Source organism: Suricata suricatta, chromosome 12 (assembly GCF_006229205.1).
Source record: "Suricata suricatta isolate VVHF042 chromosome 12, meerkat_22Aug2017_6uvM2_HiC, whole genome shotgun sequence".
Taxonomy (NCBI): Eukaryota; Metazoa; Chordata; class Mammalia; order Carnivora; family Herpestidae; genus Suricata; species Suricata suricatta.
This window is the reverse complement of record NC_043711.1, coordinates 80,750,838-80,778,826: the sequence shown is the minus strand read 5'-3', so window position 1 is coordinate 80,778,826 and position 27,989 is coordinate 80,750,838. Positions and strand designations below refer to the sequence as shown.

The 27,989-nt window shown below is 52.4% G+C and overlaps 1 protein-coding gene across 1 annotated transcript; it reads right to left on the bottom strand.

The window, feature by feature from the left end:
- On the bottom strand, nucleotides 1-27,983 carry XKR7 (XK related 7). The gene is made up of 3 exons (XM_029917423.1): nucleotides 27,397-27,983; nucleotides 6,923-7,125; nucleotides 1-5,689 (listed from the first exon to the last, which is right to left on the bottom strand). Exons 1-3 carry the CDS (start codon nucleotides 27,981-27,983, stop codon nucleotides 4,734-4,736), a joined length of 1,746 nt encoding a protein of 581 aa, XP_029773283.1. The 3' UTR covers nucleotides 1-4,733.
- Nucleotides 27,984-27,989: the final 6 nt, after the last annotated feature.

Here is a 27,989-nt window from a genome sequence, read left to right as displayed (position 1 = left end):
ACCTTTGTCTCAGGCTACCCTACACTCTGGGATTATTGCAGGTGCCCAGGGGCCCCCACCCCTTCAGCCTGGCCTGAGGGTGCCCTTAGAATGATTGTGCATAGAAAACAGGCCAGGATTGCTGGGGAGAGGGCGGATCCGGCCTCGCTGTGATAAGGGAAGGCGGGTAAGGCCAGTCGTTGGAGGACCAGCCCTCTTCCCACTGGGGAGTTTTCTGCCTCCAGGAACCAGGCCATCCCTAGAAGGGGCCTTCCTTTTCCACTTCCAGAATTGCCTGCTCTTCCTCCCCTTGCCTCCACCTGCAGCAGCCAAGGACCCAGGAATGTCCCAGCCTGTCCCCAACCAGAAAGACATGTTATAGTCCCTTTGTCTCCAGGCCCGTCTTAGAAGGCCCTCTGGTTGGAGAGAGGGGACTCAGCCCCCTTGCCTACTGCTGCCCACGTAGGTGCCAGAGGGTGGCAGGGGCCAGCACTAGAGGGGGGCAGTTGGGTCTGGCTTTCAGTCCTTGTCCACTCCCTGGACTCTCTCTTCACCCAGTGCAAGTTCCTCCTAACCAGGGTCCCCGACACTGGAGAAGACCCCAGCCTCCAAATTGTCCCTTTCAGATATGGAGAGGCCTGTAGCCCCTATCAGAGGATGGTTCCCCAGGCAGGGACCCTGTGAACACCCAGATCTCCCTCCCCTTTCCACTTTTCAGTTGAGGGGAGAGGGGAGACACTTCTCAGGTGGCTAGTTGGTGGGGGGTTTAGAAAAGTCTCAGAGGGAGCCTGGGCTTCTGTCCTCGACTTCCCCAGAGGGGTTTCCTAGATGCCGAATGGTTTTCCCAAACATTCTCAACATTCTGAACCAGGGATTTCCAACAGGCAGCCCATGGGCCAGGTCTGAGATTAGTTTGGCCAGCACAGGGTTTTTCAAACATGTGAGTTCTAGGTCCTAGAGGCAGGGCATGTACCCCCCGTGTTTTCCAGAGTCCCCACCACTCCCTCTAGTACAGCACTTGCCCTTCTCTCCTTTTCTTCATTACCTGAAGGCATTTGAACTTGCAGCCCAAACACCCTTGTCCGGGAAGACCTCCCCACTGCCTGAGGTGTCTGTGAACTCCAAGCCCCCAGGTGCACTCAAGGGAAGGACCTGTGGGGCTTTAGCCCTTCAGAGGGCATTGGTGCAGCCAGGGAAGGTCTTCCCTAGATACTTCCAGCACCCTTGACCCTCACCAGGCTTTGCCCTCCCTGGCCTTCGCTTCCCCCAACTCTTCTGGTGACACACCTCTGTGGGACTTAGTGCCACAGGGAGCTGGCAGGGAGTAAGGCAGATCTGGGGGAGACACAGGATGGGACCAATGAGAGAAGGGGACCAAGAAAGCCTTCCTTTGGGGAACCCCCTGCTGGGGAGGGGTGGAGGTCTGTGCTGTCTAACCGGGGTGACAGTTACAAGGCACGTGGTACGTCAGTGCATGGCAGGATGACAAGGGGTGTGTTGTGCCTGGAGAGGTTTGGGGAGCACAGTCAACAAGCGGGGGAGCAGTTCAAGAAAACTAGGAGACAGAAGTCTATCCTGGAAATGGCGACGTGGTCTCCTGGGGGTAGAGATACTGAGGACGAATTTGGTACTCAGTGTCCCATTCTCTTCCTGGCAAAATTAAGAGGGACCCAATGACCTCTCAGCTCCAGGAAAGGCCTAACTCTGCCAGTGACTTTCTGTGTGATCTTGGGCAAGTCCCTGGCCCTCTCTGGGCCTCCATCTCTCTTCTATAATAAATGTGGAGGGCAGGTAGCTTAGGGGACCCCAAGGTCCCTCTGGGCTGTGGTTCCAAAATATTCTCTCACTGCAAGGACCCCGTAGGGATTCTGGGAAGGACTAAGCAGCCAGGCTGGGGTGGAGGACAGAGATTGGGGAGCAGGGACCCAGGGGGGTCCAGTTCTGGTAAGGAAGAGAGGGACTGGCTGAGGTAGATTGTGTCACAGAAAAACAAAACAAACCAAAACAACAATGAACAGGATGATGTCCCTTTGCCACTCTGACTCCTCTATCCCACTAAAACAAGAGGACTCATGGGGACCAGTTGAAGTAGGGGACAGGCCAGTGGAGAGCATGATCTCAGGACAGAAAGGGATGGGGTCCTGAGCTCCTGGGTGTAGAGGGGGTGGTCCTTAAGAGGCTAAGCTCTTTCCTGAGGGGGAGAAGCAGGGGAAGGCGGCTCCGAGGGCCCTCTGACGCTGGCCATTTCCAGTGCTTGGTTACCCTCCCAGAAGCTCTGAAGGCAGGTTTCGTGAGGGAGAGATGTAGGGGTGGGGAGGGGGCAAGGTCCCAAACTGTGGCCCTGGTTTTCCTGAGAGCCTTATGCCGCCTCTTAGCACTGCCAGCTCATTCCTCATCCCTGGTTCTCTGGTGCCTTCTGGAGCTGTGACTTCCAGCTCCTGGGGAGGGCGTGCTCAACTTTTCCTTCTAGGATACTGGATAATGGGGCAGCCAGATGGGCCATTCTAGGACACCGGGGAGTAAAACAGCCCACCAAGGCTGCCCCTCGTGTTGCTGCTCTGAGCCTCAGTTTACTCCTTTGTAAGATGGGTTGATCACAGCTCCCTTGGAGAGCTGTTGCAAAAAGGGGTGAGTTGAAGTGAAACAGACACTCAGCCCTGGCGAAGTAGTTGGCTGGAGCTGTGTCCGCCTCCCCCAGTGGGTCAGTCCTGGACATCCTCCCCCCATCCCCTGCAAGCCTGGTTCCAGAGGCTTCTCAGGGATTGGGGAAGTAGAAGAAACTAGGAAAAGCATTCTTTGTGTGTTGACGGGAGGGACACACTCACCATCTGGGCCCATGTGGATGTCTATGCAGTCTGTGTGTCAGGGTGGGGGGTGGGGGGCGAGGTGACTGGCCTCTCAGGTGTGGCGTGTGCTTGTGTATATGTGTATGTGGGCAGTCCTGCTCTTTCTGCCTTTGGGGTCACCCTGCACGCTGAATGTGGTCCTCTCCTTATGTCCTCAGCACATTCATCTCCACTCGTCACTATTTGATGGGACAGCAGGAGTCTGGGACCTGTAGGGCTAGCTGCCGCTCTGGGCCTCAGTTTCTCATGTATAACCCCAGGGAGGTTGATGTGCCTCTCTACTTTGCATAGTCTAAGATTCTCATGCACCTCCTCACCCCTGCCCAGGTCTGCATCTGTCCTTAATATCACCTGCTGGGCTCCTGCAGTAAATGCACCTTTGCCAGCAGGGGGGAATGGGGACATGGTAGGGGGGGTTCCAAGCTCTGCTCAGAGGCTCTGTCCCCTCACCCCACAGAACTGCCTACTTCTCTGGCCCGTACTCCTTCACCCTATCCAGGACGGGCTGTCCCAGCTAGAGAGGAGGGGCCATGGGCAAGTGGTCACATGGGTACTCAAGGATGTTCAAGAATGAACTACGGGTCCTAGAGATTTGTCAGATCTGAGGCAGAACAAGTCAGCTGGAAAACTGACATCCCAAGGAGCTGCATCTGCAGGGTGACTGAGGGCCAAGATTTATGCCATGTCCCCAGGCGAATTTTTTCCAGCTGGAAACCAGTTGGCAGTTGAAATGTCTTAAGGGTTGTGAGGGCAGATTCCTCTGGGGAAGATGGCTATGGACCAAGGGGGATGGGGGGGGGCACAGAACTCCTATAGATTCCAGAAATCTAGAACTGGAGTACCTCTTCCTCGAATATTCCACCCACATGGGGTTCTAGAGTCCCCTCCCCCCCCACCTTGACAGGAGCTAGAATCCCCCCAGAGCAGCAGGGCTCCAGTGCCTTCACCCTCGTCACAGAATCCAGACCAGAGTGACCCCTTAGGACACTTTATCAGCTAAGTGCTTGAAAACGTAATCCCGAATTAAGAATGTCTCTCTGCTAAGTGTGCTAGGACCTCACCAGACAGAGTTTCTGTTGTATTTAAGACCTTTATCTAGAAGAAATGTTCTAGATACTCATCTAGATCAAAGAATGGCTCCTTGAAACATTTCACCTGAGGTGTCTGGAACCTTGCGCATAACAGCCCACTTTGGAAACATTCTCTACGCTGTGCATTGAGGGGTCTCCTCCCCGTGACCTGCTCTCCCTTCATCCTGCTGCTGGCTTGGACCCCCTCAGTTGTCTCAGGATTTCTTCTTCCTGTCTCAGCCCTCACCGCAACACCCTCCTTTAATCCCCCTCTTGTCCAGGCTCCGGACCTCAGACCCCACGGAGCGGTCCCAGCCTTGTCCACCAGACGTCCCCACCTCCCCTCAAAACTTCCAGGGCCTCCTCCGTCCCTCTCAGAGATCTCCTCTCTCCAGAGAAGTCGCCCACCCCCAACAGCCTCAGAGGAGCACAGGGCCTAGGTCGTGGACGCCAGACGGTGCCCCTTCTCTGGCAGGTCCACCAGGAGCGACATGTGGGTGACTCCAGGCAAGGGAGAGGGTGCGATGCCCCTGGCACCCGACGTGGCATGGAGGGCTCCGTGGAAGTGGGGGAGCTAATGAGGAGTGTAGCACCAGTTGAATCCCTGGGTCCCGGTTCAGGGGAGTTTAGGAAATGGGCCACAGGGCTGCAAACAGGCTTAGGGCTGGGGCCTCCACAAGGCTGCCTCCTCCCCCGCGAGAACCCATGGTGGGCCACTCTACACTTGGACCAACAGATCCACACCCCTTTAGCTTTGTGGCCCTGAAATTCTAGGCTCAACACTGTGGTCGATGTGGGGTCGGCCCAGCCTGTCCCTCTCTGTGGGGCAGACTGTGGCCTACACCGTGGTCTCATACTCCAGCAGCTCCTGGGAGGTCCCCACGCTCCGGTACTGCAGCCGGGGCGTGGCAGGAGACGAGTACTCCAGCGCCAGAATGGTCTTCCGGAGCCGGCGGTCAATAAAATGAGCATCCCATGCAGGGTACTTCTTACGAGGCAGGTCAATCCGAATGACAGGCCCCTCTGTCCGCAAGGTGCGGGTCACCGGGGTGGGAGGCAGGCCAGGCCGCACCTGGAAGACCGGCGGCGTGGGGGTCCCTGCACGTTCACCCCCCACTGAGGCCCCATCCCGCTCAGTGCCTGTAGTCCTCGGCAGGGACCTTGGGGGGCTTGTGACAGCGTCAGCTGGCGGGCCGCAGGGTCCTGGAGCCTCAGGGCAGATGCAGCCAGGTGTCTGGGGGCCCAGCATGGGCCCGTTGGGGTGCAGGAGGCAGTAATAGACACACATGAAGAATATGCCCAGCGCGAAGCTGGAGGCCACTACACAGACCAGGATGAGCGAGTGGAAGTCAGTGGAGAAGTTGCGGCTGGAGTACCAGAAGCCAGTGAGCGCTGCGTTCTCCAGAAGGATGATGCAGTAGTAGAGGGTCATGCGGCGGCGGCTGCGGCCCTCTTTGACATTGAACCAGCAGAAGATGTAGATGATGCCCACCACCATGTTGTAGATGATCTCTTCCCACTTGGACATGCAGAAGTCTGTCTCGCCCTGGATGACCCAGAAAGTCATGACGCACCAGTGGGCCACAATGAAGATGCCGAAGTAGAGCTTGTAGACGCTGGCAAAGAGCGCGAAGGCCAGACTGCGCGCCGCGATGGTGAACAGGTGCCACAGCACCTGGGCCACGGCGCCCTTGTAGGACAGCGGCCGCTTGTCGTCCCGTGAGTCCCGCAGCACCTTCTGGTAGGAGGCCAGCGTCCAGGCCAGGGACACAAGGGAGGCGGAAGTGGACAGGGCTGCAGAGACAGGGTGAGGGCAGGGTGGGCTGGGTTAGGGGGTGGGTCCGGGTTGGGGCCTGGGGAGAAGGGGAGGGTTCTGGGTCAGGAGCTGGGTTCTGAGGAGGTGTAAGGGAAGGGCCTATAAATCAGGAGGGCTGTCGGGAGGGTCTGGGGGGTGGTCTTCAAGAGCAGTGCAGGGAACAGGTAGAGTGGATGGGGCTGGTACTTCTGCAGGAGTGGGAGCATAAAGGGAGAGGGAAGGTGGGTGACTTTGGTCTCCATTAAGGTCAGGGTCAGGTCTCTAGAATAGGGATATCAGGGTTTAGGAGTCTTGGTGGGAGAGTGGGAAATTAGGGTCCAGGATTCTAGGAGTGAAAAGAGAGGTGAAGAGTTGGGGGGGGGTGTCATGATTAGGGCACAGAGGAGCCAGGAGGGGACTATTAGTAACTACAGGCCACCAGGGTGAAGCTGGGGTGTGTGGAGGGGCATCTGAGCTGAGCACAGCTGAGGGCGTGGGAAGAAATCTGCGGTGGGAAGTTTTGACTGGGGCCCAGCACCCGAGGCAAGGGGTTCCCAGGGGCCTGAGGGTGGTGATAGAATCTTTCAGGTCATTGAAAGTAGGATGGATAGTGTCTGGGTGGGATCATCGGGGTGCTGCCGGGATGATTTTGTCTGACACTGAAGGGGCTGGCCTGGTGTGTCAGAGTTAGGGAAGGGACAAGGTTGGGTGTGAGTGCATGGGGACCAGGTAAGCCTGGCAGGGGTCCCCAGAGAGTGAAGGCCAGTGAGGGGGTAGGTAAAAGGGCTTTCTGGACACTGAGGGTGACTGTGCAGGTCCCTGAGTCAGGGGTGTCCCCAGGAGATGCAATCTGGGATCAGGACTCATTTAGAAATGAAGGGCAGGGAATTCCGGAAAGGGGCCGAGGTGTGGTGATGGGGTCTAGGGCCTCTCTGGACTTAGTGGATATGGGGACCGCTCTGCCCTGGCAAGAGGGAAGGGAGGAGGGCGAGAGCCGGGAGCACCCAGGGGTCCCAAAGGGAGGCGAGGGGGTGGCGTGGCCAGGCCTCTCCCAACACGCAGGGTGAGTGGGCTGGTGAAAGAGACGTGGGGGTCTCCAGGGACCCGGAGGGTGGTGAGAGTAGCAGGGGCGGGGCCTTCAAATCCTGACGGGAGTGGGGGTTGTAGGAAGGGCGGGACCACGGAAGAGCTAGCCCCCGGGGGAGGGGCGGGGAAGAGGGGGCGGGGCTCACCGGGCAGCAGGTCCGGCTCGCCGCCGCGGTGCACCAGGAGGCTGAGCTGCAGCACGAGCTGCGGCGCGCTGCGCAGAAACGTCTCCAGCAGGCGCAGCATGCTCACGTCGGCGCTCTCGAACAGCATCCGCCAATAGAAGTGGCGCCGCAGTCGCTCCCCGCGCCAGCGGCTCTGCAGCCCCAGGTACATGGCGCGCAGGTACCTGCGGGAGGGACGCCATGCTCAGCCCCCACCCCTCCCCCGCGCACTCGTCGGGATAGGAGCTCCCAGCTCGTCCCCACCCTTCACCGTGTCCTCCCCTTCCCGGGCCGTGAGCACCAGAGCCAAGCGCGCCGTGTGCAATCCGTAAAGTGCGCCGAGCCCGACCTGCTTCCTCGGCTGCAACGTGGGCAAGAGCGGAAGGATCGCCTCACCAGGCTGCAGTCGGCGAACTCCGAACGCGCGCTCATTAGCTTAAAGCACTTGGCACAAAGTAAGCCCTTAATATAGCATTCTCGTCATCATTATTGCTCTGGGGCCCGCTCTCTTTGCAGGATTCCGACACTTAGCGCACTGACGTTCTAGTAGGCTCGTTATTATCCTCGTTTTATAGACGAGGAAACTTGACGCCCGGAAAGGTGTGCCACGTGTCCAAGGTCACACGGCTAGGAAGCAGTGGAACTGGGATTTACGCCCAGACAGGAACACTCCCTGGTGCCAACCCCCAGCTTCCAGGCCTGTTCCCCAATGCCACCTCTAAGTGTCCCGTTTCCCCCCACAGGGCACAGGGAAGCTGCTCACAGATTCCCCGGCATGAGACTTTGCTGCTTCCTCTTGAGCCGTTTCTCCCAACAAACGTCATGGCTCCAACTGGTCTGCGCAGGTCACAGACCCCAGCTCTCCGTGTTCTCCCTCACTGCTGGGCTTTTGTCCCTGCTGTTCCCTCTGCCTGGAACACCTGCGCCCTCCCTCAACCCCATGCCAGCCTCAAACGTGTCAACTCCTGCTTTTCTTCTGAGGCTCAGCCCTTAAACATGACCTTTTCCAGGCAGCCTTTAACAGGGGCCTGGATGTCTCCCAGGCTTCCGTCTACCCCACAGTGGGTGGTAACTGCCTGGTTATGCGTCCATCTCCCCCAGGCTGAGAACTCTGTGAGGATGACTAGGTCAGCTTGCTAACTGCTGTGCCCTCAGTTCTTAGCACACAGTAGGTGCTCCATCTGTGTTAGCTCAAAGAATGAATGCATGCATAATTGCAAGGTTTTTTGTTTGTTTGCTTTTGTGTTGGAAGTTTAATTGAATGCAACTCTGGTCACCCAGTAAGGGGTATGGTCCTGAGGTCCTGAGTGCAAGTCCTGACTTTGCTTCTAATTTACTGCGTGATCTTGAGCCAGACCCTCTCTGAGCCCTAGTGCAGCCCTTCCAAAGTGGCTGTGAGGATGAAATGGATGAGAATATATTCTGCACCTGTGAAGTGCAGTGCCCGTGTAGAAGGCGAAGGGAGGGGCCTGCCACCCAGATCTCTGGATGTGCTTTCTCCTCTTTGCCCTTGTTCTTTGCCTAGCAGCCCTGCTCTGGGTTGTTGCAGCCATAGACCCTGCCCCCAAGCCCCCCCAAACCCCCAATTCTCTGATTCCTGGGGCGGCCACACCCTTTGCTGAAACCTAAGAGAGCTCGTCTAGAAGTTCTCTCTCCAGAAATCAGGGGAGAAAATCCCAACACAGATCCAGTGATCCTATTACTTGAATCTGAAATTGAGGAACCAGATATTTGGGGGTCTACTCCCAGATGTGAAGTGCTGGCATTTTTAAGATGTTATTTGGGAACCTGGAGACCATCTATATTCAACTGTGTGTTGCCAGCCCAAGGAGGGAATCACAGTACTCCCTGGAATTTGGGATCAGATGATACCCAGTTTCCCCAAATGAGTATCCCAGTCATGGGAACGGTGTGGCCCTCCCTGGGCCTCAGTTTCCCTATCTACCAACAAGAAGGATGGGCCTGATGACTCTGGAGATCCTTTTAGAGCTAACGTTCTGGGACTCTCCCAAAATGTGGCCAGAAGCATCCCATTCAGGGCTTTCCTTCCTATCCTTGGGTCTTCCCAGCATCCATCAATGGTGTACACACACCCTCAATGTGACACAGTGTGGGGCCGGCAGCTGGGAAGGGGAAGAGGGCTGGTCCCTCAGAAGTGGACTCAACAAATGCAGAGGCCCTCAGTCTAACTCCCCCGTCCAATGCTAGAATTCTTTCGGCAATTCCCAGCCCCATGTGTCTACACCTTCTGCTTGGGGGAAGTCCTTACTTCTTGAGTCTGGGCCCTTGCCTTCTGAGCACCTTCAAGACTGGATTGTGTTTTTTCTGATGAGCAGAAATTTGTCTCTCTGTACCTCCCATGCTCTGGGCCCCTGCCTTCCCCACCACTTAAGTATCCCTGCAGCCAGAATCATTCATTCATTTACCAAGTATCTTTTGATCGCTTGTTACATGCCAAGCCTGTCGCCAAGGGACAGAGATAAGATTACGATCAGAAATAGATGCTCTGGAGCCCAGAGAAGAGATGAGTAACTTTAGCTTGGGTGGAGAGGAGGTCAGGGAAGACTTCCCAAAGAAGAAACATTTCATCTCAGTTTTAAAGCCTGGATAGGATTTAAAGGCACAAAGGAGGCAGAAAGGCATTCCAGGTGGAGAACCAGCCGAGGCAAAGGCACAGGGGCATGAGAGGGCATGGCCTTTTAGGGGAATGGCCAGTGGTTTGCTGGGGCCAGAGGGGAGCTCAAATTGTAGAGGGCATCAAACTCCAGACTGAAAGGTTCGTATTTTATTTTAAATCTGAATTCTATCCTACAGTCAGGGTGATGTGATCGGCTTGCTGGCTTAGAAAGCTCGCTCTGGAGGCTGGCTTGGAGGAAAGCCAGGAGTGGCTAGGGTTTGGTCCAGGCTGGTAATGACAAGCTGAGCTAAGGCAGGGCACAGAGGAGGGGCAGAAAGCAGAGGAGAGATAGGCAGGGGTGGGGGTCGCGGCGGTGGGGGTGGGGGGCTACGGGAGAGAGCAAGATGGCCTCCAGAATTTCTGGGGAGCCCAGAACACAGACCACCTTTCCCAGCCTCCATCTTCCCCCAGACCTATTCCTTTCCCCGTTCTTGTGGCTCTGGCTTTGAATAGAGAAGAGAGACCAGCTGGTCCAACATGAAGGGGCCTGGGGAGTTGGGGGAGGGCGACACCCTGGAAGTTTCTCTCAGGCTGGAGGACCATCTGTTTCCTGGCCTGGCCAGCATCTCTCACCACCTGACAGGCTGCCTGCCCACCTCCCCGCCCCCTCCTGCCCCCTCCTCTGCCAGCTCCCAAGGCCCCTCATCACACATAACCAACACAGATAATCGCAGACAAAGGGCTCCCCCAGCCCAGGGCTGCTGTGGGCTGAGCAGGGAAGGGAGAGGGGAAGGAAGGAGGCCTCTGAGTCCCAAAAACGTGGTGCTGGGCAGGGAGTGTGGAAAGACCCTGCTGCATTCTGGGGATGAGCGGCATAGGTTCAACCTCACTCTGCCCTTTTGGCAATAGGACCCCAAACCATGGCTGTTTGTTTCAGCCAGCACGAAATGGTCACTGCCAAGGCCCTGTGAGGTTTTCATGGGCTTAGAAAATGTTGGAGGCCCGGAAAAAAAAATTGGCTCTAAATCACAGGGAAAAACTGCAGAATCAAAATTAATAAATGTTTAATTAAATGTCTGCAAAACAGAACATGATATCAGCCAGTCGACTGCAATTTGGCTCTTATCTGGTCATATATAATTTACATTTGGTGTTTGATGTAGCTGCATTTTAATATGTTTGATAGATGTGGGGCCCACAAAGGTTTTAAAACAGCCCTGCCCAGGACATACAACCTCATTTTCCTGTGCCTCAATTTTACCTTCTTTAAGAGGGGGCCGGCACTCACCATCCTGCCTGGGTCACAGCCCCTGGGGTGGGGATCAGAAGGGCAAGGTGGCCAAATGCTGGGCTTGTGCATTTGCTTCCCAGCCCTGACCTGGATGCTGTGTGACCTTGGGCAGTCTCTTTGCCTCTCTGAGCCTCATTTTCCTCTTTGTTGTGAGCATTGAATGAGGTGATGGGTTTGAAAATAATTTATACACTAAGACGGTGTGCACATAGGGAGAGGGAGGACATGTTAGGTGGGGGCCTCTTGTTCCTGATCACCAAGCAGCCTCTCTTGAAACCTCCTCCAGAAAGCCCACCCTATTTCACCCTATTTGAAGGGAAGTTGGAAGAAGCTGATTTCACCACAAATGGGACCAACACCACCCACAGAGAAGGATGCCCCATCTCAGGGAAAGGAATTCAAGTGGGGGGGGGACACATCCGGTCTCTAACAAAAGGCATCCCCAGTCCATCCATTCTCTCCACTGCCACCACCCTGGTCCAGGCCACCATCATCATTTGCCTTTTGGGTGCGTTCCCTGCATCCACCCTGCCCCCTGTAGTCCACTGTCCACGTGGCAACTGTCGGATACTTTAAAAACCAGTCTGATCACATAATTTCCCTTCTCAAAACCTTACAAGGCCTCTCATCACACTTGGAATAAAGTCCTAGGGTTTTCTCTTGGCTTGTGGGCCCTAAACCACGTGGCCCCTGCCTCTTCCTCTCCTCGTCTCAAACCACTTGTTCATCTGTGGCAGCATTCCAGATGCCTGGAGGTTCCACAGACCCCCCCCGAACTTATTCCTGACTCAGGACCTTTGCACCTACTACTTGCTCTGAGCGGAACATCCTTCTCTAGACCCTCCTGTGGCTGAGTCGTCAGCGGCTCCCGTGTCACCTTGGCAGCGAGGCCTCCCAGGTCAGCCGTCCAGGTGGGCCCTCTGCCCTCACCTCACCAGTCCCATTCCTCACACTGTCCCGTCTGATCTTCTTCAGATAGCCTATCAAACAATCTTGTTTATTACTTGACACATTTATTTCCTGTTTTACCACTGGGCTCTATGGCAGTAGGGACTGTGTCTTGGTCACCACGGTCACCTCAGCATTAGCACCTGTAATAGGAACTCAATAATTATTTGTTGAATGAAGAAAGGGGAGAGAGTGTTTGCATGTGTCTTTTCTCCTGACCTTCGAGGCCCTAGGGCTCCTTTGCCTGAGTTTTGTTATTGCCAGGATGCCCCATGGGCAACTCCTGTCCTCACTGACTCATTTCTGTCTTTCCTCCTCCAGGAAGGCTTCCTTGATATTGCTTCGCATGGTTGGGCCCCACACAACATGGACTTAAACTGCCCGAGACTGGTGTGAACCAGAACCTAACAGGTTTACGGCCACCCATTTTACAATGTGGAAACAGGTGCTCAGAGGTCTATTTTGGATTCATTTGCTGACTGCCCATCTTGTGACCAGAGAAGAAGAAGCCTCTCTGGGAGGAAATTGGAAGAGCAGTAAGTGTGTATGGTGGAGGGTGGCGCTGGGTGGGGGGCACTCGCACAACCCTAGAGAAGAGAGAAGCCAGCAGGTAGGGAATGAACTCGTTTACTCAGGGATGCAAAAACCTATCTCTTCTAGACCCCATTGTCTCTGAGAGGAGGGTCAAGAAATGGACGGAGCTCATTCCCTGCTTCCTGGGTCTGGTTGCCATTGTGACCCAGGAACCTCCCAGTGTCCCTTGGACCTGGAGAGCTTCTCCTCAGTGGGCAGAAGGGAAGAGGAAGGCTGAAGGGATCTCATGCCTGAGAAGCCAGGAAGCTCCTGGGCCCAGTGTCTGGGTCACCCTGTCTCTCTCCTATTTTTTGTTCTTGTATCACCAGGAGTCTCTGGTAGTAGCCAGGATTTCTGGCCTGGGCCTCAGTCTCCATGCGGGTGGCCCAGCTTGGACCCGTTCTTTTGTCTGCCCTCAGACCAGGTCTGGGTCCTTGTCTCTGTCTGTGACTCAGATTAGCCTGTTGTGTGTCTATCCCTTGAATCTGGGGTTAGCCTATTTATTTATCTGTTCCTCAGTTACTGTCAGTCAGTCAATCTGTCTGTCAGTAAGTCCCACCCGGGGACCCTAGGTCAGCCTACCTGTCCCTTAGACTATGGGTCCTGCTGCTTCTCAAATACTATGTTCGGCTGTTAGTCAGACTGACCTCAGGGTCCTGGGTCAGCCTATCTGTCTGCTCTTTAGGGGCTGGGAACATCAGTCTGTCTGTCCGTTAGATGTCAGGATAGCTTGTCTGTCCCTTTGAATACTGAGCCTGCTTTTCTGTCTGTCTGTCTGTTTCTAGTATCCTGGGTCTGCCTATTGGTCTGTCTGTCTGTCTATCAGCCTCTTGGCTGCTTGGTCTGTCTGGTGGTCTGTTGCTCAGCTCGTGGCTTGCCATGACTGCCAGTGTTCCTGCCGTCCTCCCCTGCCTGCTCCTCCTCTCCCGACTCTGGGTCTCTTTCTGTCTGTCTGCGTCTCTCACATCCTCAGCTCCTCCATCTGTCGGTCTCGGTGTTTCTGAGTGTGTGTTCTCGCCCCTTTCCACTCCCCCTCACGGCTCCGGGCCAAAAACACAGCAGCATCCCGCAGCTCCCCAACTCGGGCTCCATCCAGGAACCACCCCCCACATGGCTGGCTCTGGTCTCCCACATGGGCCAGGCCTGCAGATTCTGGAAGGTGAGCAGGTGGAGCTGATGGGAAGGTACAGGAACCCCCCACAAAAGCTGAGCCCATGACTGTTCTGTAGGTATGTAAGGGGACGGTGGGTGGGTGTTAATAATAATGATAATAGCTCACATTGATTGAGTGCCAACTGTATGCAAAGCCTTGTTATACAGATTGTTGGTTCCTCAGGTTAGATCTTTGAGGTGGGTACTCTTATTATGCATATTTTACAGATGAAGAAACAGAGAGCCAGAAAGGGAGTGCGGCTTGTAAGAAGTCACACAGCAAGTTAGTGCCAGACCCAGGACTGAGGCTTGGCTGTTCATGGGCGCCTGCCTCGGAGGTGATTCAGTTCCCTGGCGGCCGTGCTGTATGGCTACCAGGGAGGACCCGTGTTGGACAGGGATGGACTTACTAGCTTTGCCTAGAATGACATGGGTTCAGAGAAAACAGAGGGAGGTGACACCAGTAATTGGAGTCAAGGGACTCGGGCTCAATCCTTCACTGAACTTTCTGGGAAAGTACAACTCTTCTGGGGACCTCTGTCCTCCTCTGCAAAGTAGGCCCTAGTAACCGGCTCTTGCCTACCTCAGTGGGGTAGTCATCAGGCGCATTGCCCACCCATCCAGCTCTGGTGACAGCAGGGCCCAACAGCAGTCTCCTGAACCCAAACACTTCCTTCCACCAGGTGGCACCATTCGGGTGCAGGCCACTGAACTCCAGGTGGTGGTCGAGGTCTCCTTCCTTCCTTCTTTGCCCTCTGAGCTTATTTTTAACACAGCTGCCTGAGGGATCCTGTGAAATCCTGATCAGGTCATCCATCTTAGAATAAAACCCTCACCATGACCTTGGGGGCCCAGCATGATCCAGCTTTGTCCATCTTTGGGACCTCATCTTCCTCCACCTTCCCCTCTCATGCCTCTCCAGCGGTTTCCTGAAGACCCTGAGCCCATTCCAGCCTCACCACCTCTGGATGGGGGCTCCACGAATGCCTGGCAGATTCTCAGTCTTTCCCTCTCAGCTCAGGGTCATCCCCCCTCAGAGAGGCCTTCCCAGATCCCCCTCACCCCACTTCCAAAGCATTTCTACCTACCACATGGACACTTTCTGTCCTGTCCCCCGTTTTCTTTTTTTTTTTTTAAGTTTATTTATTTTGAGAAAGAGAGAGGGAGGTAGGGCACAAGGGGGGGAGGGGCAGAGAAAGAGGGAGAGAGAAAATCCCAAGAGGGCTCTGCTCTGACAGTGCGGGGCTCGATCTCATGACCCCTGAGATCATGATTGAGTTGAAATCAGGAGTTGGAGGCTTACCCGTATCACACATATCACAATTTGAAATGGTCTAATTTCTTGCTTATATACCTGCTGCCTGTCTCTCTGATGGTGGTGACCATGTCCTGGTCTTTGCAATGTCCCTAGTGCCCAGCAGAGAGTTAATGTCCAATATATATTTGTTTCTTGAAAGAATGAATGTGTAAATGTACTTTATATATTATGCACTTTATATATATATATATATATATATATATATATATGTGATAAGTAGGCTCTGTGCCCAACCTGCACTCGAACTCATGACCCTGATATCAAGAGTCACACACTTTACCAATTGAGCCAGCCAGGTGCCCTGTGAATGTACTTTATAAGCTCCCCCAAGTCAAGGTGGTCAAGTGCAGAGAGAAAGAGCCCAAGCCTGGGAGTCAGGTTCAGATTCTGGACCCATCATTTATGGTCTGTGTAGCCTTGGGCAAGTTGCTTCTCTCTCTGAACCCCTCAGCTCAATGCCCACTTTATGGGGTCTGCTATGAAATCAGAAAGCAGTGGTAAGCCTAAAATTCCCAGCCCAGTGCTGGCACTTGATCTATGGGAGGTTTTAGTTGTCTGACTCGGACAGCCTGGCAGGAAAAGGCTTTGTAGTTTCCAGTTTAATGTCTGGTAGACCTGAGATCTGCCCCTACGCCGGCTTTCCCAGGAGGCAGAGGGTCAGAGAAGTCCCCTCAGGGAAAATTCACAGGGCAGGGTCTTCTTTGGGTCTTAAAAACAACTGCCGCTCATGGAGAGACCTGAATGTACTTTGCTAAAATCCTCTTTGGAGCCCTGTGAGATTTCACAGGCATGATTCCCCTTTTCCAGATGAGGAAATGGAGTCTCAGAAAAGAGGAGGTTTGTTTGACATTTACTCTCCCTTCATTTGTGAATACCTACTCAGCACCAGAAACTTGTCGTGTGGCCACGACAGGGAGCAAGACAGACCCAGCCCACGTGGTGCTGCCTCGTGGGAGACCTGGACGCTGTTTAAATCATCGTGTGAACTTGTAACGACAACATTCCGTGGGTCCCAGACATGCTCCAAACAGGATTCTGTGCTCTAGCGCTGAGGAAGATGGCCTGGCCCTGCTTGTAAAGGTGTGGCAGTCAGGGATGGCCTCTGAAGGAGGTGGCTACCGGGCCATCATCTGAATTTACCAGGTGACGAGGGAGGAAAGGGAATTTCTGGCAGAGGAGCGACAGGAGCAAAGGTCCTGAGTTGCAAGGAAGCAGTAATTGGTCAGAATGGCTGGAGCTCAGAGAAGGAGGTGAGAAGTGAGAGATGAGTGGGCCACTGTGAAGCATCTATGGGGAGCCTGGAGTGGTTTAAAACAAGGGAGCAATGGTAGAGCTAGCCAGCACTTCTGCAACTTAGAGGGCATACTCTGCGGGACGCAGAGGGGAGAGAGGCAAGGGTAGAAGGTGGGAGACGAGTTACAGGTGAGAGTTGAGTGTGGCCCCTACAAAAGGGCCTGGACGCAAGTCACAGGCATTTGGAGAAGTGACTAGCCCAAGGTCAATAGCCAGAAGCATGAGGGTTGCATCTCATCTCAAATCGGCACAGAGCAGGCTGAGTCAGGCCCTGCGTACCCAGCTACAGTCTCTGGGTTCTCTGGGAAACACCAGGGCCCCACTTACACAGTCACCTTACCTGCAGCAGGACCCAGGAAGCTCTGGACCAGCTCTGAGGCTCCCTCCCCATCGGTCTACCCCTCAATGCTGAGCGCTCCTTTAAGGATGCAAAATGGGACCTTCCTGGGGTTGGCAGCCAAATGAGTCATAAATGTCAGAAAAGAATGTGATTTTACACGTTTGGCTCCTGTTTCTGTGGTGCTGAGAGCTGGGCTGTTTCCCTCCTCCTTAGCAGCCCTCTGCAGAGTCACAGCACCTCTTTTTTTTTTTTTTTTTTTTTTTGCTGGGCTAAGGCCAAACATTCCCCTGCCACTAATTTTAGGCTCCGGCTGAGAACCTGAGACCCTCTCTCCTCCCACCCACTGCTATCAGCTCATCTTTTCACTCAGCAGGAAGTAGGCAGCCCCTCTCCAGCAAAGCATTTGGGACGAGGTTTCCCACCTCGTTCATTCGTCCTTCACTGTCTTCGTGCAGCCAGATCTTCCTCCTCTGTCTGAGCCTTGCTTTCCCCATCTGTGAAATGCGTGCAGAGCAGAGACTAAAACTCAGGACCCTATACTTTAGCCCAGGCCTCTTTGAACCCTCCCCGGCTTTTTCTTTTTTCCTGATATCTCTGGGCAGGGTCCCTCCTGTTCAGGGAGGCATGAGCCAGCGGGTGTGGGGGGTGGGCCAGGGGTCAGGGTCCCATCTCCTGGTGGCCTCTGAAAGTAGTTGGAGGCCCAGGCAAGGAGAATGCACCATTTCTTTCTGGCCCTGGCCTGGGGGACCCTGACTTATAGAGAGGCCGAGCTGAAACTATGGGGGACTCTGGGGAAGGATAGGGGGGTGCCTTCTCTAGAGAGCAGAACTGCTTTACTGCCCGGGGAGAGTGTGAGCCCAGTATGGATGGAATTTCAAGTCTTCAAGAATAGATGGACAAAGGGATATTTATGCAAAAAAAATCCATCTTGGAAATGTTGGCAACTAATTTTTAAAAATACCATATGAGGGCACCTGGGTGGCTCAGTTGGTTAAGCCTCCGACTTCGGCTCAGGTCAGATCTCACGTTCATGGGTTCGAGCCCCGCGTCAGGCTCTGTGCTGACAGCTAGCTCAGAGCCTGGAGCCTGCTTCTGATTCTGTGTCTCCTTCTCTCTCTGCCCCTCCCCCTCTCTTGCTCTGTCTCTCTGTATCAAAAATAAAAAATAAAAACATTAAAAAAATAAATAAAAATACCATATGATTTTTAAAGAAATTATTATTCCTTCTTTAAGGTGTAATAACAGTATTATGTATTTTAGTTATACTTTTTAGAGATGTTCTGAAATATTTATGGATGTGGTGACATGATGTCTGAGGTTTGCTTCAAAATAACATGGAAGGGGGGCGCCTGGGTGGCTCAGTCGGTTAAGGCTCTGACTTCGGCTCAGGTCAGATCTCACATTCGTGGGTTCGAACCCCGCGTCAGGCTCTGTGCTGACAGCTAGCTCAGAGCCTGGAGCCTGCTTCCAGTTCTGTGTCCTTCTCTCTCTGCCTCTCCCCCTCTCATGCTCTGTCTCTCTCTCTGTATCAAAAATAAATAAAACATTAAAAAAAAAAATAACATGGAAGGGAAAGCCCCAGGGTGGGGTCTAGACCTGTGTTCTCCAACATCTGCGTATCCAACCCTAGCCACATACGGTTATTTACATTTAAATAAGTTAAAATTCAATAGAATTTAAAATGCAGCTTCTCAGTCGCACCCAGCACACTCCAAATGCTCCATAGTCATGCATGGCTAGTGGCTACCGTACTGAACGGGGCAGATGTAGAGTAGTTCTTTCATCACAGCAGAAAGTCCTATTGATTGATGCTGCTGGCCTAGATAAAGCCAGGTTGGCCAGGAGTGAAATGTTGAAGCGGGGTGGCGGCACGTGAGGGATCATCATCCTGCTCTCTCTACTTTTGTATATCTAAAACTTTTCCATAATAAACAGTCTCAACAAGCAGTAGGGAGAAAATACTGTGTGAGCCAAACAAACACATCCTCAGGCTGGATTGGCCCATAGGCTACTGATTTGCAACCTGAGATCTGGCAGTTAAGCCTCATAAAGCCCCCAAGTTCGATCTGCAGAGTCTTAAAACCATAAGGGGCTTTACGGAGCATCTAGTTTACCTCCAAACAAGAGAGCAGGAGGTCCTGCTGCAGCTTCCCTGCCAAAGTCAGTCACTCTTGTCTGCACTTGGGAGGCGATGGGGAATTCACACCCTCAGGAACAGCCCACTCTTTTCCTGGGCAGCTTGATCGTCAGGGTGTTCTTGCTCCTATTCAAACAGATTCTACCTCCCTTGGGCCTATCCTCACGCTATCTCTGGCACCACAGAAAAAGTCTCTTTCCTTGAAAGACTGTCTGTGGATGAGGATTAGCAAGCGTTCGGACTCCTGATGCCCCTCCTTCACCCCCTATCTTGCAACCAAGTAAGTGGAATGACTGCTCCTTGGGCCAATAATAATAGTGATAACAGTAAATATTTCCTGAGCATATAGTATGTGAAAGCCCTGTGCATTTATATTATCTCAGCACATCTTTACAAGAACCTTAAGAGCTGGATGCTATTAGAGATGCCTGGGTGGTTCAGTTGGCTAAGCGTCTGACTTCAGCTCAGGTCATGATCTCGCGGTTTGTGAGTTTGAGACCCACGGTAGGCTCTATACTGGCAGCTCAGAGCCTGGAGCCTACTTCGGATTCTGTGTCTCCCTCTCTCTGCCCCTCCTCTGCTATACTCTGTGTCTCTCTGTCTCTCTCTCTCTCTCAAAAATAAATAAACATTAAAAAAAATTTAAAGAAGTGAATGCTATCACCATCCCCATCTCACAGATGAGACTAGAGTTCTGGCTGGTGAAGCAGCTGGCTGAGGCTCACACTAGTAGGAGGTCATGGTCATGGAGCTGTGCGCCCACCACCACTCCAAAATCTCAGCTCTTCTGCCCTCTTGTCTGAGTCCTAGGGAATTCAGCCAGTGTTCTTGAGCTCCCAACCGGACTTTGCATATGGGGGTAACTGAACTCTAGAGAGTGAAGTGTCTTGCTCAAGGGTCTGGTTTCAAAGATTCCATTTGGTTCACACAAATGTTTATTGAGGACCTCCTGGATCCGTCTCCAAAGTTAGCCATGCTAGCAGACCTGTATCCTCCTGGGAACCTAGCCCGAGGGCTGTTCCTACCACATCTTATACAAATAGAAATGCATCGCCCTTGTCCTGCATTTGCCCACTGACAGTCTAGAAGGCTGCAGATATAGGCCTACTGTGCCTACACCATACTGGGGTCCCACACTACCTTAGTGCCCCCCACATCAGCCACAGATACAAAGCCTACTCCAACAGACTCATGTTCTAGTAACTGCTAGGGACCTTGCCAAAGCTGGCCAGATGCAAGGTCACCAACAGCAATGGAGGGTCTGCTCTGGGCTAGCCCCATGGGGGACAGAGGAAGGAAAGAGCAAGGCCTCACCTCCTCGGAGGCTTGTGATCTGGTAGGAAAACCAGCTAGGTGGGCAGGCGATCACAATAGAATATAATCAGGACTGTGAGGCTGCAGAGGAATGAGTAATTGTGCCTGGGGGGAAAGTCTGAGAGGAAGAACCCAGAATGTTAACAGTGGGTACTTTATATTCAAATAAAAATTTAAAAATATCTTTCTGATTCTTTTTCCCTCTTCCCAAAGCAAAACATGATTGATTGTGTTATAGGAATAATACACTTAACTAGCAGAAGGCAGTATTGTTTGGTAGTTACATATGTTGGCTTGGGAACCTGACTGCATCACTTTAAGCCCTGGCTTTGCTCTATATGACCTGGGACACTGTTACCTCTTTGTGCCTCAATTTCCACATCTGTAACATGGGCCGAAAATGCTAACACTAATTGAGCACTTATGATATGCTGAGTCCTGGGCAAAGCATATTCCATGTATTATCAATAAGCCTTCACAATGGCTACTTGTCTAGCCATGGGGCATTATTATCCCATTTCACAGATGAGAAAACAGAGAGGTTAAATGACTTGCCCAAGGTCATACAGCTCACACACGGCAGAGTCGGAGTTTGAGCTCCACAATCCTTATTCTTTATCACCACACTTCCTACTTGACAGAATTGTAGTGAAGAGGAGTGATCTCATTGATGTTTCTATAAAAGTAGCTGTAATTATCAGGGGGCGCCTGGGTGGTTCAGTTGGTTAAGGGTCTGACTTTGGCTCAGGTCATGATCTAGCAGCTTGTAAGTTCAAGCCCTGCACCGGGCTCTGTGCTGACAGCTCAGAGCCTGGAGCCTGCTTCACATTCTGTGTGTGTGTGTGTGTCTCTTTCTCTCTGCCCCTCCCCCACTATCTCTCTCAAAAATAAATACACATTTAAAAATCTAAAATAAAAATTAAAAAAAAACAGGTGAATATATACATGTATCTCTTGGTTAATTAAAAACCAAAGAAAATCTTTAAGCAATACAAGAAATAGCTAATTAGTAAGTGGAAATCCTTCGTAACCTCACCTCTCTGCCCCCCAAGGTAATGAGGGGAGCAAAGTCTTCTTTATACCTTTTCTATGCTGCCTGAGGTTTAAACAAGAGTATATAGTTCCTTTATAAACAGACAAAACAACTAAACAATTTCTACTTTAGATTAAAAACAACAACTTGCCCGAGTGAGTGGGAGGTGGGGTCTGAAAGGCTGAGGGCAGAACGAGTTTGTTCAGGGAAAGCTGCTCAGAATGGGCTGCATTGGAGCCCGCCTTTAAAGATGTGCAGAAGTTCACTGGGAGGAGAATGGGACAGTGTTGCCAGAAGGACTACAGGCAGCTGCTCAGGGGCATGAAGAAAAAGGTGTGCGCTTTGCTTTGGGGGTGGGGGGGCGCATACAGAGCAGAGAGGAGGGAGGAGCACAAGTGGTCAAGGGCCCTGATGCCCAGCTAAAGCATCTGGGTCAGATATGAGCGTTCAACTATCTTTCTGGCTGCAGGTGGAGGCAGTGGGATGGGGTGGGGTGTGATGGAGGGAATTGGAGGCTGAGAGGATTTCCCGGGGGAGGAATTTTAAGACCCTAATAAAGGCCAGAGTAGATCCCAGCCCATCTTCCTTCTCCTCCCTAGGGACCTTCGCCCCAGCTGCCTGGGGTTCAAAGCCATTTCCTGGCAGCCCTCCATCCTCCCCACAGGGCTTCTCCTGTGTGGTCTTTATAGATCAAACAGGGGACGCTGGGCCCCACTGCCGCCGCTGTGTCTGTTAGGAGCAGCTCTAATGGCCTGTTGCAGGCAGATGGGCAGGGAGAAGGTGGTGGGGGTGGAGAGCCTCCTGGAGAGGGGTCTCCCAGGAGGTAGGCAGCACGGTTGGACAGGAACAACACTGCAAAGTCAGAGCTGGGAGGAACCTTGTGGCCGGTCATTGAGTTGAGGGGTAAACCTGTTTCAGCTGGGACACTGCCAAAACAAAACCCTAGATAGGTAACCGAGGTATCATGAAAGAGAACCTCAGAGATTTCTGTTGAAAGGATAGTGAGAAGGGAGTGAAACGGTTTGAAGACCATTATGGAATCCACTCCCTGGCCAGCTTTATAAATAATAATACAAATGGTAATGGCTAAGAATTGCATACTTCCTGTGTTCCAGGTACTGTGCTAAACACCATGTTTACATTATTAATTATTCCCTCAAGCCATATGTGAAAGATACTATTATTTAGAATGTCCATTTTGCAGATGAGAAAATCAAGGCATAGACAAGTTATGCTGTTTGCCCCAAATCACAGAAAGTGGCCCACATAGGATATGGCTGATTCCAGAGTCGAATTCTTAACCATTAACATTCTGGCCCCAATGAAAAAATTGACAAAAGAGGGAAAGAGACCCTGTCCATGCAGCCTGAAACATTGCCCCACCCCCACCCTGCCTCTACTACCCTGGCCCAGCCCCCATTTTCCCTCTCCTGGATCACGGAGCAGGATCATCACAGGCTCCAGGCTTAGCCTGGCCACCCTCCAGTCTATTTCCCAGTAGCCGGAGTACACATTGTAAAACATAAGTCAAGACCCTATTCCTCCTCTGCTCAAATCCTCTGGGGCTCCCACTTCATGCAGAATGAGAGCCCCAGTCCTCCTGTGGCCTTTGCAGCCCTGTGTGATCTGGCCCCTGCCAACCTGTCCACCATCATGTCTTACACTGTCCTGAGACTCTGCTTCAGCCACATGGGACTCCTTGCTCTTATGTTTGCCCTTGGCCTTGGACATCTTCCCAAGGCCTCCACACCCAGCTCACCCTCACCTCATCCAGACCTCTGCCCACAAGCCACCTCCCCGCAGGGGCCTGACCTGACCATCTTATCTCAAAGAGCCACACCCTCCTCCCTAGGACTTTGTAGCCCCCTGCCCTGTTTCACTTTTTCACTTACTCTTTGACCCATTATATTTTATATTATGTTTAAAATATACACTCTACTTGATTTTACTTGCTTATTGGTTTCCCCCATTAGGCTGTTGATCTCCATGAGAGCAAGGACTTTGTCTTACTCACCACACTATTCCCAGCATGTAGCACAGTGCCTGGTACATAGCAGGTGCTCTACATATTTGTGGAATGAATGATTATAGATTAAGTGCACAGGTACCTTTGAGGCACTCTTGCCCTCCTGCCCCTCCCTGGCTGTGTGTGAAGTGGACAAATCTCCTTCCACAGGAAACAAAGCCCAGACTGATGGCACTAATCACCTCCAGTGGTTCTGAATACTTAACACTGGGGCCAGCCTTCTGCCTAATCCTTGGTACACATTATCATGTTAAACCTAGAAAGAACCCAAGAGGTGGTATTATTATGGTCCTTAGATTACAAAGGATGAAACTCAGGCACAGAGAGATAATATAGCTTGTCACAATCACGTGTAGGAAATAGTTGGGTCAGGATTTGAAGTGAGGACATTTGAATCCAAAGTTGGTACTCTTAATCATTAAGCCAAGAATACAGCTTCCCAGAGAGACCCAGAGACTGACTTTCACACCCAGTAGGTCACTAATTCATTTCAGAATTGAGTGCAGGGTTTGTGAGGAGGCAGAGGGATTAGTACTGGGGCCTAGACATAGAGGCCTTCCCTCTAAAGGACTGCCTGCCTGCCTCCTTCTTTCCCATTTTGGGGTCTCCATATCCTAACAGCCTCAGAGGAATCCTATGCCAGATCATCTCTCGCTAATTGGCTTAGCAGACTGTGCTTATCTGGGCAAAGCTTGGGCCCAGTGAGTTCAAGATTAGGGAAAGCAGGATTCATGGTCTACCGCTCTGCTGCCCACAGGGTCAGGGAAGACAGGGTTAGGACTTTAATTGGCTTAACAACCTTGAGTGGCTTAACAGCTCAGCGGGTTGGGGCTGGGGAGGCCGGGAGGGATGAAAACACAGGTTGCTGTCCAGCTCACAGCCAGCTTCATGTCCCACCAAAGGATCTGGATTTGATTTTCTAAGGGATCAATCTGTTGGGGGGAGGGGGACATTGTTCTGGAATCCTCCAGTGCAACCACCGTGTGGTGCCAGAGATAGGACTTAGGCTTGGGAGTTGGACAAAGCTGGGTTGGCACCTCAGCTCCCCCCCACTTCCTCTGTGGGTGACCTTGGACGTGTTATTTGACTTCATCTCAGCCTTACTTTCTTGTCTGATTGGATGTATCAATTGCCACCAGTGGGGAGGTTTTAGGCTAAAATGGGATCCTATGCCTGGAGCCCCTCATAAGGGGCCTGTTGGGTTATGGCGGGTATGCAGGGTCCATGAATTCTTTCCCCTTTTCTTCCTCCTCAGAGCCCCGTCTTGGTTTAAAATAATAATAACACCCATTTTCACAGGGTTGTTTGGGAACAGAATCCAACTTTATCAACTGAACCCATGTACCGATACAGGTCTGTGTTACCTGGCTCCTGAAAGTATTCAGACTTTTGATTCAGCATTGCATTAGCTTGAGGAGTTGAAAGATATTTTTATAACTGAAATTATTTTATTCAGAATTGAGGGTGTGGGATCAGAAGGTGGACTGGCCATCCTCCCAGCTTTGATCCTGTAGGGCTCAGACATACATACCTCTCCTGCCTCATTACACCAAGTTCCACCACTCAGAACATCTGCACCAAGGCCTGCTGAACAGTGAACATGTTCATTGTGGGAACGTTTCACGTGGTAAGCAAACATATGCCAACATTGCTTAATTTCTAGGAACGCCAGCCCCAGTGGCTTCTCTCTGTCTTGTCTGTATTTTCCTCCATTTAGCCAGACACTTAGCCATTTTAGAATGCAGAGCTTTTGGGACAGGGGCCCAGAGGCTTTAGCTCTGATAACTAGTCCCAGAGTCAGAATTCCAGAAGGGGAAGGCTCTTAAGGTCATCAAATCTAATATTCTCATTCCACATACAGGGAAATTGAGGCTCAGAGGTGGGAAGAGCCTCGCCCAAGGTCACCTAGCAAGCTAGTTACAAACCCTGATGAAGATGCGGGTTTCCTAATCTCCTCACCTGAGTCCAACACTCTCCCCACGATACACACTGTCTCACCATCCTCACCCATATAGTTCAACTTCCTCCCCCTCCCTTCACATTCTTATCTCAGTGCAGCAGAAGCCCTGACTTTCTATTTCCTGGAATCTTGGAATCTCAGACTCATAATTCTTTGAGCTTGGGGGACACTTTCGTGGCAGAACTGCAGGGTGGATAAATTGAACTTGGGCTTTGAAGGCAGAGAGTCCTGAGTCCCAGCCCTTCTACACCTTAGCTGTGTGACCTTGGGCAAGGATGTCCCCTTTCTGAGCCTCCATTCCCTCAGCTGTTAAGTAGGAATCATACAACCGCATCACAAGATTATTAGGAGGAATATAAGAGATGAAACAGGTTAAAAAGGCTACCGATGAAGTTGGCACCAAGTGAGTGCCTAATAAAATAATTGTTACAGAACTGTAAATCAGGGCTCTCGTGCCCCTAATGCCTAAGGGAAATGGTTCAGATGTGATCAAAGAGAATGGAGCTGGACAAACGAGATATATACCCTGTCTAAATGGCTAAAGACCTGATATTGCTAGATTTCTTTTTTCCCTAAGAAAAGCTATAACTCTTGGTTTTTGAAGTACTATACAAGCCAAACAAAACACTTTTGTATGCCATATTCAAACCTGGGGACATTAGTTTGTCATCCCTGGAAAATCATCTTATCCCAACCCCCTCACTTTACATATGAGGGAGAGTGGAAATAGTTAGCCCTTTTATCTGAGAAGCCATGCAGCTCAATGGACCCTCAGCATCTCTAGCCACCTCCCTGAGACCCCCCACCCTTATGTTATGGTCATTTTTTGCCCCGTTTGAGGGAAACTCAGTTTATGTCAAGAAAGAAGTATTTGTTTCTTGTAAGTAGATTCTAAACAAGGGGAGCCGGGGGTTTGAGGTAGCCAGTGAGTTGAGGGGCAGCTGGCCCATTTTAGGCTAAAGGGAAAGAGGGGATGAAGCTTTGGCTACCAAGAATAGGAAGTTGCCATTTCAGAATCTAAAAATATCTATCACCATCTGTCCGCTCGGGCACAGAATGATAAATGCAGATTAGTTCCTGGATGTAGACATGAATATTTTTATGTGTCAAGCTAATAATAATAACACCACCTTGTGTGGATAGAGCTCCACCTCCCCTTTCCCCCAGGGCAAGCTAATTGAAAAATACACATCATCTCAGCAAAGCATGGATGGGGAAACCAAGGCAGAGAGAGACTCAGCAACACAAGGGTGACACAGCAAGTGAGCAGCTGGGACAAACCCTGGGAGTCTTGTTTCCAACCCTCAGCCCAGCACTGAATCTTCTGAGTTAGGCAGAACATGTTAACAAGTAGCAGAATAAATATAACAACAGCAATAATCACCCCTTACGTCTCTACAGTGACTTTGACTTTTTCCATGATTTCCCTACATCTGTGACCACGGTAATCTATTACATTCCTAAAATATGTTACAGTCTGCAAGGCCTTCACACAGACTTTCTCTGACCCTACCATCCCAACAGGTAAGAAAATGGGAATGGTAGACCAAAGAGATGAGATTAGTAGGAATTCTCCCTCATTTCGCAGGTGAAGAAACAGAGGCTTGGAGGGAGGTTTATCTAAGACCATATAGGGGGCAAGTTGGTTCTGTCAGGGCACAGTACAACCTAAGCTACCAGAGCAATTCTGATTCAGGGGGAGCCTCAGGTTCAGAATTCCCCCTATCTCCAATTAGCTCAGCTCAGCAGACAGCCTGGAGGTGGGCTGCTTGTACAAAGCCTCAGTTTTGTTTAACTATCCTGGGATTAAAGGACAGCTAGTGGCCCTCTAATCTCAGATTCCCCTTGGCTCAGTCAGTGTAGGAGAGACACTGGGGGAAGTCCTAGAAAACAGAAGATAGCTTCTCAGCAGGGTCCAGCACACCCTTAACCAGAAGTCCAAAAAGTTTGGGCGGGATATTCATTTAGCTCCCTCAGATTGTTTCTCCTGGGAGGTTGGAAATGGACTGCAATTCCAAACTGAGAATCCTTGAGAGCAAGGAAGGAATTCCGAGATCTTTTCCTAAGCTGAGGCTTGGCACTCAGGCAGAGAGGAGTGGGTCAAAGCTGGAGGGAGCCCCAGGGTTCAGTTCCAAGCTTCCCTCTCATAACCCTTTAGCCCCTGGCCCTCCTTATTCACACCCCTGAGGATCACTTTCTCTCTCTTCTTGCCCCATCCCCTCCTCCCTCAATGGCCAGATCAGAGAGGATGATACTGAGGTTGGTCAGAGTTTGAGGGCAGAGGGCAAGAGAGAAGCTGGCAGAGAAGAAATCAGAACTGCAATAGGGTGGGGCGGGGCGGAGGTCAGGACGCAAGGGGGACCTAAAGAGGTCAGAGCAGGGCTGGGGCGGCGGGCAGCCCCCTCGCTACCCCCACTCCTGGGGCTCAGCTCCCTCCACCTGCGCTTCTCCTACCTCCAGACCTGGCCGAGCTGCAGGAGGTGGACGAGGGTCTGCAGCAGCCAGACGCAGAGGCGGCAGCAGCGGCGGCGGTAGGCGCTGGCCGAGGAGGGCGCGGGCCCGGGACCCAGCTGGGGGCTGCCGCCTTTGGTCCGGAAGGCGGTGGCGCTGTCCTTGGTGCTGATGGAGGGCCCACCGGTGCCGCTGTCCTTGGTGCTGACGGCGGGTCCCGGGGCTCCAGCGGGCTCCGAGTAATCGTAGACGAACCAGCGGAAGCTGAGCAGCTGCACGACCAGCGAGGGCAGGAGCACGAATAGCAATGTGAGGCCAAAGTAGGTGTGCTGACCCTGCAGGTAGTAGGAGGCCGCCAGCCACAGGTCCGTGGCGCCGTCGGAGAAGAACACGAGCAGCGCGCACAGCACCCAGCAGCAGTCCCGCAGCTCGTAGCGCGGCCTCGAGCCCCCCGCCCCGTTCACTCCGGGACCCCCGACCACCGCCGCCGCCGCCTCCCCGCTCTCGCCTGAACCATCCCGGGCTCCTCCGGCCGCCCCCTCCGGCCCCGGGCCGGCCGCGGCCGCCGCTCCATCCGACTTCGCGGCCATGTTGGT